This window comes from Equus asinus, chromosome 11, assembly GCF_041296235.1.
Source record: "Equus asinus isolate D_3611 breed Donkey chromosome 11, EquAss-T2T_v2, whole genome shotgun sequence".
Classification (NCBI taxonomy): Eukaryota; Metazoa; Chordata; class Mammalia; order Perissodactyla; family Equidae; genus Equus; species Equus asinus.
Genome location: NC_091800.1, coordinates 68,612,929 through 68,623,408, shown reverse-complemented (window position 1 = coordinate 68,623,408; position 10,480 = coordinate 68,612,929). Strand labels below are relative to the sequence as shown.

The following is a 10,480-nucleotide window of genomic DNA, read 5'->3' as shown; positions in this document are numbered from 1 at the left end:
CCTGGCTTCTCTCTCCCTGCTAACGATAAGGTCTGACTGAAAGCAAGGTTCAAATACTGAAGTGTGCTGAGGTACACACTTACAGACACGCACACTCATTTCCGGTTAAGCACAATTCCAGGATTAATGTTAAAATCAACAGCCAGAATTAACTATGGATAGCCGTTCATTCTCACTAAAAACAGACATTCCTAATAGGTACTCATTGTTACCGAACCACGTTCATTTTTGCCTGCCGCCCAGAAAGCCAAACACCGAGTCGGCGAGATTGCAGCAGAGTTTACTCACAAGGCAGCCATGTGAGGAAGCGAGAGCATGAGCCTCAAATTTGCTTCCCTGAAACAGGGACTCAGGGATATTTATGGGATAGGGGGGGCAAAGTGGTCTGAAATGTGGAGAGAGGTGATTGGAGGTGAGGCGGTGCGGTAATTGATGATCTGCGCAAGCGTAGTCAGACTTCATGCCTCTTCATAGGACCCATGTTCACAAAATGGCAGCATTAGCATGATCTGAGGGTGGAGGTTTTAGCCTCTTGATGTCAAAAGGTCGCCTACCAGACATCTCCACAGGCCCAGTTGATAAACTGGTGGTCTCAACTGGCCTGAAGTGGACAAGGAGTTCTAATTCCTGAAAAATAGCTCAAACACCCATTACCGTCGTGACGCAGGCTCCAGGGAGATGTTCTCTATAGGAGCCTAGTGGGAGTCAGAGAGCATATTGCCTAGGCAACACAGTTAACAAGAGACAGGTTAAGCAGCTAAAGGCTATAATCAGTAATCGCAAAAAGGAAAAAGCTTTAGTTCTTAGCTACTTAATCATGGCTAACTCCTTGCCTGCTTCATCATTAAGTCATGAGGGGAGAGGAAACAAATGAAAGAGAAGTCAGGGGACTTGAGGGGAATCAGAGTCTCTCTCGCCCTCAGTTAAGGGGGCCTGGTCTGTGCGACAGGGCTAGGGGGTGGGTGTGAAGGGCCTGATGCACAGGAGGCACTCAGGTAGGCAGGAGCTAACATTAGCCATGGCGATGGAAATAAACATCTTCTATACTTTCGTAAGTGAAGAAGTAAAACGCTTCTGGAGGGGGAAAAGAAAAAAGCTCTGGACAGACCATTCATCTTTTTAAAGAAAAAAAGTAACAACAGATTTTTAAAAAAGCATTATCTAACAGAGAAAGAAAAGTAGAAAAGTTTTGATCTTTAATTAGAGTTCGCAGTATACACTTATCTTTCTGTAGTCTGTGGTGACAAATCTCCAGGTAAACATTCAGAAAGAGAAAAAGAGGGATGCTGTGTCATGACTTAGGAAGTATAAACTTGAGCTCTGATTACTAAACTTTATTAACAACTGTTTTACACATTAACAACTGTTTTCCTTCATTTAACAATGGCTCTTGAATAACAAAATAAATTATCAGCAAATTCAACCATAAATTAAAAAAAAAAGTAAAAACAAAACCTGGTAAAGTCTCAAAAATGCAAGCACAGTAATATTTGTCATATATATTAATTACATTTTCTATGTTCTTTGTTTAAGGTAACACAAAGATGATTCCTTTCCCATTGTCGCAAGTTCACAACATTTATGAAAAGGCTTTTTTCACTTTTTTCTTTCATCTTAACTTCACCTCAGTTGCACCACAGACAATAACTGGGGTTATTATTGAGATGTGGTAAAAAGAAAGGTCATGACCACTCGGCAGATCATGTAAACCTAAAATATCCCTCAGACTTTCGAGTTGCAACCTGTGGCTCTCATTTCTTAAATAATTTACAAAGAACTGTGAGAGATGATGTAATGAGCAGGCTGAACTCTGTCACTCTGTCATTCTGCTAGCCACAAACACATACATTTTGCCTTTAAAATGAAGCAGAATACTATTCATTTCCAATGAGACTAGGTGTAAGGGAAGAAACAAAGAGGAAGCCATAGATATTTTTAAGTTGTGGTACATTATTTTAACTATTTAATTAAAAAGTTTAATTGCCAGATCAGTGTACCATTTCTTGCATAAACATGTAATACCTTTGAAAGCAGATAAAAAAAATATTTTTTAAATAAGCCAGAGGTAAAAATGAAAAGGTCTAAACAACTTGACAAACAGGAACAAAATAATTACTAATCAGAGACTATTAATTGGAATACTCATTTTATACAGCAGGTACTGACAAGCATTTAGCAATTCTTTAAATAGGCACTTCATAGAGTATTTTTTACCTAGCATACTCAATACTGGGGCATCACATACACAAAAAATATGGCTTTATTACAAAGGATTCAAGATGGCAACTACTTAGAATCCAGTGCCAACACGGATTATAACAAATCCAGTGAGTATTTTGTTTTTCAATTATTCATAGAAAATTTAATCCTGATTAAGTATCCTTGGGCAGGAATTCATGGGTAGTTGATGACTGAAACCAATATTTATGTGAAATGCTTCTGTTAATTTAATCTGTGTATACGGCTTAATTATGATTGGGGATTCAGTGTAAGAGAAATGAATTATATCAGGATTAAAATTTTAGTACCATATCACATAGTACTTTTTCCTTCTTTCTTTTTAAACATGTAAACCTGCTTTCCCTTCACCTAAGTGCTCAGGATTTTAAAACCCTTTGTCCTCACAGCCCACGTAATGTGTCTAAGTTGTATTTGTCATAGAATATCTGTCAAAAACCCTCTGCTAATCAAGCTAAGACCTGAACTAGAGCCAAAGGTGATAGAAGAAAGTGGAGAATAACCCCACCCACAAATAAACAAAGGCTTATTCATTTAACCACGAGTATATTTTATATTCATTTTCTGAAATAATCTCATTTGCAATTCTTTTACACTCCAATATAAAATGCATTTCCTTAAAGCATAAAAGGAAGCAGTTTTTAATCAGTGTACTACACTGATTTCATAACTGGACTTAGTTTAGATATGTATAAGCAGTAATCATTTAACTGATTACTTTTTATAAGACTATCAAACCTGAGTTACCATTGATATAAGATGAGGCATTCTAACCGATGAATCACTTACCAAAATATCATATAATTCTTTTTAATCTTTATTTCCATATGGAAATTGCATAAAACACCTTATAACAACACTCTTTCTTGAAAGTTTATTAAGTTTATTTCAAAACATTTCATTTATAACCTTTTTCAGTTTTGATACTGCTTAAATGCAGTTGTATAAATAACATCCTCTGCTTTCTCTGTTCAATTTTTCATACAAAAAGTATGAAAAAAAAAAGTCACTGTATTTGGATCCTTATTGCACTCTGTTCAATAGATTCACTTTTCCTTTAGAGAAAATCAAGTATCAGAAGTGAGGCCGACTTTTGTGTCCAGATGATATGGTCAGTGGTAGTGTTACAGAGGAAAGCGAAGAAACTTCCCAGTATAGACTGTGGGATAGAAAGAGTCTGTAGAGAATAACCATGGAAATAGACTGGCAAAGGATGACACCTATTGTAATAACCTGAAAAGAAAAGAAAGGGAATGCTTTTATTACATGCAGAAACAGAGAAATTATATTCAATTTATCATGAACTTACATACTTTATATAAACATATATCTGTATATATAACTACTCTATCCTCCACATTTACCATGGCTGCATTTTATCAAAGAAATTTTCAATAGGACTAATGTCCAGAACTGTAATTGTTCAAAGGCAAAATTCCTTTAAGCGTCAGTTTACAGATGCCACAATAAGACATAAAAGAATAATTTGCTAAACCACTCTTTCCTCAGGGTGCACGCACTACAGAAAGTAATAAGAAAAATCAGGTTCCTGGCCAATCTAGTAAGAGGAATAAACCATGCCCCTACCTGAATCTTGAAGAGAATTCTAAAGGCCCCTTCAAAAATTCTCGTCGCTTCTCTATTTTTGTAGACTAGCTTCCTATCTATGTACCCTCTATAAATACCTCAGGCCCAACATTCATTGGCGTGTTCAAGCACATACTGCACTGCTTGGAAAGGGATCCTGGCAGAACTTCCCTTTGAAATGATGGAGCTGTTCACCAAAGAAGGTAGGTATCAACGCACACAGAATGTGGCAGACTCGAGCGTGGCTCCAGTCTGTAGCCTGTTGGAGCAACTAGACCAATTTTTACAAATCTATCTTAATTTTTACAATTATGTAGCAAAACATTTTAATAATTTTTTCTTAACAAAAAGATGTGTTACAAATTCTCTATTTATAAAACAGTATTATGAAATTGGCTAAAATAAGAATAACAAAAGCTATTTTCCATCATTTTGCTTAAAAACTACATTTAAAATTTTTCTTTTGTATTTTAAACTTCTAATTTATATAATTACTGCTTCAATATTTTGTTTCAAAGTTTTATTTTAAAGAACTCAAGAAACCTCTGAATGAATAAACAGGTCTTTCCTTCTTTAATAATTACCCAATACAGACTACAAAAAGCTATTTTAATCATGTATATTACTTACCTTATCTCTTTGGTATTCACTAAAAATGACAGAAATGCATACAAGAACTGGATGGCATAAAAACCACAAGATACAGCCCTGAAATGAATGAAAATAAGTCAAGTAAGTGCAGCTATATCTTTACTTTCACAATATACCACATAAAAAACATTTCTAGTATATTTAGGAGGTCTTGATTGATCTCAATTGGCTTTTAGAGTAGAACTTGCAACAAAATGCAGAAATACATTTGCTGTGGCTGTGACATTAACATTTTGTTTCTAATTAAATGGGTATATTCTGGAGTATTTAAAATCTTAAATCTTTTTATGTACACACATTTTGATACAGTACAAATACATTAATATAAGTAACAAATAAATAATTGAGAAAAGGTACAAATGTATATTTCTGAAAAAATTAAAAATGTACATTCACGTTTACACGTAGATACACAAAGAAATTCTGTAAGAATACACAAAAACTGATTAATAGTGGTTACCTGTTTGAGGGTTAGCACAGAAGAGAGTGGAAGTCGGAGAGTAAGAATGGGAAACTTTTTTAACACTATACTTTTCAAATATCTCTTTTATATTTTTCCTGGAACCATGGTAACATATTCTCTTTTCCAAAATTAAATTTGAAATAAAATAAGTTAATAAATAGTAGCTGTTGAGATGCTTAGTATATTGAAGACACAGGCAAAAAAAAAAGATGTAGAAAAATGTGTTTAGCATGCACTATTCGTATAAAAATGGAGGGAAATATGTAGGCATATATATTAAAAATTATCTGGAAGGAGAAATTAGGAATTAGTAGCAGCAATTACGAGTAGGTGATAACTGAGTAGACGGGAGAGAGGTAAGAAACAAGTTTTGCTATTCTTTAAATGTTTTTGGATGTTTGAACCTATTCAAAAGTTCAATTAAAACACATAAAATAATTTTTTTTAAGTTCAAGAAAAAAGTTTGGTACTGTTTTAAACATAAAAGAAAAAATTTAGTTTCTAAACACCTTCAATATATACTAACTTTTCAAACAATAAGCACTACTGTCCCCGGGAAAAGTTCAAGAGCAAAACGGTATTTTCTTGCCTGTTTGGGACTCAGAAGCCTGAGGGGTTCCCAGGGCTGCAGCTCCGACAAGCTGCACAGCAGGAGTAAAGGAGGCATTGGGCCCCGCTTCCACAGTGGCCGTGGACCGCTCGGACAGCCAGGGATGAGGGGGCGCTGACTGAACAGCTTATCAGAACACTGTGTTGAGTTGTCAAGATGAAGGGGTATGAACTCTCAATCTGACGGAAAAACAGAACCTTCTAGGGAGGGAGGCTCCCGATTTTTCCCTTTATTAAATGGGTATGGTACAGAAAAACTCAAATTTGTTTTTAGATCTCACTAGCATAAGAAGGACATAGAGGGCGGAACAAAGTGAACATGATCTCATATGGATGTGGGGAAATGCTGGAGCATAAGATGTACTCAGCCTCCCGATCCATCTGCTTATGCTGAAGGATAGCTCCTCACAGTGCGTTAAAGAACATTTCATAATTCTGAGAGGAAAATTCCAAAGTCAATTAATAACTGTTTTGAGAAATGCACACCATATTCTAATTCAAAAAAATTCTTAAATTCTGATACTACAGAAAAAAACGTAACATCCCTATTGATAAAGAAATTATGAGCCAGGCAAAATTGACCTGCCAAAGATTATATGGAAACAACTATTCCACGGGTTCTGTAAAATGGGGATAATATCTACGTCTCACAGGTTGCAAAGATTAAACTAACTGAAGCACATAAAGGGCTTACAGTAGTACCTGGAGCATAATAAAATTTAATAAATGTTAGTACATGGTGGCTTATTAACTCCTAAAGAAGCAGAACTAAGCTGATCAGAAGAAGCCGTTTTCTAACCCATCCGTACTTTGGCAAACGTGATGTAGAACTCCCTTTTCAGAGTACTTCGTTCCGCCGTGACGATCTGGTAGAGTCCGCAGCCTAATGACAATGCCAGGCAGATTCTTAAAATGATCAGGAGGACCCCGGCTAAGTTGTGGTGCGAATGGTAGCTGTGAGGACTGGCATCTTCAAACTGTTCCCAAAGTAGCAAAATACTCTGCAAAAAACATATTACGTTTAGAGAAAAAAAAAACCCATACCTACTTACAACAAAGTACTTTTTTCAACTCTTACACATCCCCTTAAACAGTATATGGACATTCCTAAGAGGTTCGAGGATTGATCAGACTCTAAAGGCTGTCAAGTAACAGGACACAGGCAGTCTTCCCCTCGCTGACACCCTAAGCTAGAGAAAAGGGGTTCTTATCAAATGAGACCACAGGCAAAGACAAAAAATGCCACTGCTACCACGATTCAAGTAAGACAGCTTGAAGGATGAAAATCAGTTGAAATGGTTAAGAGAATAAAAATAAACTTTCTTCCAAATCATCTTTCTTACTTCAACCCCTTATTAGGAATCAAACTGTTCTGCATGCAAGCCCATGTCTCAGGATAACTTTGAAATATCTCATTATCTTTTGTAATCCAGAAAGTAAGTCAAAATTGTTGATTTCAGACCACCCTTGTTCCATAGTAACCTCCCTGGGTGAAGGAGAGGATATTTTTTTTTTTTTTTTAAAGAATGCATTTTTTTTTTTCTTTAAAGATTTTATTTTTTCCTTTTTCTCCCCAAAGCCCCCCGGTACATAGTTGTGTATTCTTCGTTGTGGGTTCCTCTAGTTGTGGCATGTGGGACGCTGCCTCAGCGTGGTCTGACGAGCAGTGCCATGTCCGCGCCCAGGATTCGAACCGACGAAATACTGGGCCGCCTGCAGCGGAGCGCGCGAACGTAACCACTCGGCCACGGGGCCAGCCCCAGGAGAGGATATTTTTAATATTTACTATCAGCCCCCAGGGCATGGTTATCTCTCTTTGCTTGTTTGCTGATCTCTTCTCCCATGTTGTTACTGCAACAGTAGAAAGCTCAGCAAGTTCCACATTGAGCTGTTCTGTTTATTGCTATTCAGTAGAAGTCAGTGTCCACGTCCCCTCCATCTTTACCAAACACCAATCACCTAAATTACTGCAATGTTTTTACCATCACATGTCAGTAGCCCTCTGCTTTTCCTTCATCTGCCAACTCAGCCCTCAGAATTGAGTCTTCAGTGGTTTCCAAAGAATTTAGAACAAAACTCAATTATTAAATCCAATTCTCAGGCTCTATGGGGTTTACCAGAAATCTCTTCCATTTCTCATCCTCAAATCTTCTACCCTAATTTTACTCCTACTATCATTCTTGATAGGTGAACTCCTTGTCATCCTGTACACATGAATTTCCTTCTTACGTTGACTATATATACATTTTTTTAAAGGTATGCTTTTTGGTGAGGAAGATTGGCCCTGAGCTCACATCTGTTGCAAATTTTCCTCTTTTTTTTTGTTTTTTTCTCCCCACAGCCCCAGTACATAGTTGTATATCCTAGTTGTAAGTCATTCTAGTTCTTCTGTGTAGGATGCTGCCACAGCATGGCTTGATGAGCAGTGTGTAGGTCCGTGCCCAAGATCCGAACCAGCAAACCCCGGGCCGCTGAAGCAGAGCGTGCAAACTTAACCACTCAGCCACACGGCCAGCCCCCTTAGGCTGAATATTTGCTCCCTATTACTGAAAGTGTTATTCCTCCACTCCACCAAATTACATTTGATTTCCTAACCTACATGTCTAAACTTAACTTCTACAACATACAAGTACTATTACAGAACTACCATATCCTGGTATCTATGTGAGGTGATGGATGTGTTAACTAGCTTGATTGTGGTAATCATTTCACCATGTACACATATATCAAAACATCAAGTTGTACACCTTAAACATACACAATTTCTATTTGTCAATTATATCTGAATAAAGCCAAAAAAAAGAGAACTGCCATTTCTCGTGATTCATATTTTTACAGATTCGAATTCTCATATTTTCACATACTTATGCTAATGTGACCTGTGGAATATCTATGTGTATTTAGTAGTCTCTGGGTGCCTGTTTCATTCACCTTGTTTGGGCTGTTGTTGATAACCAGAGCCACGACTAATGTATTCTTTATAAATGCTCACATAAACTTTAGAGTAGTGCCATAATCTCAATTCTCAATTTGTATTTGTCTATGAAAACGAATTAAAATTACAATGAAAATTCAATTTTTAAAAAAGCCATTAATTGAAAAATGAGAATCCAACCTGATATTAACACTACTCTCCATAAGTCCTGAATCAAAAATACTAAGCTGGAAGAATCTTGCCCTTATTTTAATCACTTGTAATTCAGTTCTCATTAGCCCTCCCTTCCTGGCATTATCTCCTTTCTAAATAGCCCACCTGTGATATGGTCTCTTTCTCAGATCAATCATCTATATTCAGTACACCCACTTCACTCACCGCCTACTGCATGAAATAAACACGAGGGCTACAGAGATGAAGAAAGCATAGGCCATGGCCTTCACTGATGGATTTTCCAACTTATTTAATGCATTAAGACTTATATTATAATGTCCTTTACAGAGCTCAGGTAAATATTTCACTTTCATCTATAGCTAATGATGGTCACAAACTCAGTATAAATTTTTATGTTTATACCTTTCTTCTTAGTTTTTATAAATCCATTGCAACAGGCATATGGAGATCCTAGAATAACATGAGTATTATTGCTATCGAGGAAAACAAAAAGAAAAGGCATAGAAGACCTTTCAAAAAGGCAAAATTTGTTTTTGTATTTGTTTTCAAAAGCTAGATCCCATTCTTTTTTATTCTATATTTTGCTTTTTCATTAATCTCAGGTATTCACCAGAATTCTTTCATGTATATAGTCGCAGAACTGGACCTAAAGATTCTTGCCAATGGGTAAATCTCAAATTCATTGATTCACTCATTTAACGTTGAGTACTTACTATGTGTTAGAAAATATGAAAGAAAGCTATTAAGTAGGAAATGAGAATCTAACCTAATATTAAACATAGCTTTAAAAAGGTCAAATTCAGGTAAATAATTAAATTTTGCAATCTACATATACCACCACTCAGAAGATTAAGAGGTTATTTGATCTACCACTCTTTAAACTCATACTTTAAAATGACACAAACTCCTCATGGATCCCAGGTTTCCATTTTGAAAGGAGGTATATTCAAGTCTGCATTTCTGAATATTGCACAGCAGAAGTATTGAGTATCAACCCTCACCTGTGTGATGACAATGAACACAGCAATGCCAGTGGATGCAGGAGTAGAATCCCACTGGAGTGGTCTGCTTTGAGACTTCTTCATTCTGACTATTGTCCAACCCATGCATAGACTCAGAAGCAGGTATAACATTTGAATTTGGGAAGCGATGTCAAAAACTAATGGGAAATGAAAACGAAAGTCAGCCAAATTTTCATAATACAAATATGGTCCTTTTTGGGTGAAGAATATAATTTTTTAACCACAAAAAGATAAGCACTTTCAAAGAGAAGCTGATGAAATTTAATAAGAGATATTCATGTATAAGTCTAAAGAATTAAAATTTTGCCATTAAATTCATAAACATTTAAGAAAATAGTTAAAATGACGATACTCCTATAAATATATAAACATACATATATATGCTCCCATATCATATATTTATTAAGGTCAACTTTAAACCTCTTTGCATTTCCCACTTTTCTTAACTTTTCTAACTACATAATCCTGTTCTCTATAACTCACTGCTTATTAAAATAAATGAATTTTAAATATAATTTCTGCCATGTAGAGAATACTAGTGCCTTTATTTCTGGGTCATTGATTTTTTTTTTGATGGCTGAACTATACAATGTAAATTTATTTTCTAAAACTATTAATAAGAAATAGCATGACAATAAAAACGCATAGCTGCTGTAGCATCCAATTATGTTGCCTTTAGTGTCAGGGTCCCGAGGACAAATGAAAGGCTCCATGCATTAGTGTGATGTGCCACCAGGTGGCCAGTGCTTACACTGCAGGAGAAGCCTGCTACTTTCACAAGGATGCAACAAAACCACCTTC

The 10,480-nt window shown here is 36.1% G+C and overlaps 1 protein-coding gene across 6 annotated transcripts in view; it reads right to left on the bottom strand.

Annotated features, from left to right (window-relative positions):
• Positions 1 to 1,319: 1,319 nt before the first annotated feature.
• Positions 1,320 to 10,480, bottom strand: part of GPR180 (G protein-coupled receptor 180) — a 28,394-nt gene continuing 19,233 nt past the window's right edge. For 2 of the 6 annotated variants that reach the window (XM_044779810.2, XM_044779819.2), the window contains exons 6-10: positions 9,659 to 9,816; positions 6,358 to 6,549; positions 4,456 to 4,533; positions 3,962 to 4,096; positions 1,320 to 3,471 (exon numbers count right to left, since the gene is read on the bottom strand). In XM_044779810.2, coding sequence (XP_044635745.1) covers positions 3,313 to 3,471; positions 3,962 to 4,096; positions 4,456 to 4,533; positions 6,358 to 6,549; positions 9,659 to 9,816 — 722 coding nt within the window. In that variant the 3' untranslated portion in view covers positions 1,320 to 3,312. Of the gene's footprint in view, positions 3,472 to 3,923; positions 4,097 to 4,455; positions 4,534 to 6,357; positions 6,550 to 9,658; positions 9,817 to 10,480 lie in introns of all 6 variants that reach the window. The other 4 variants (XM_044779812.2, XM_044779816.2, XM_070520040.1 and 1 more) reach the window with 4 other exon arrangements.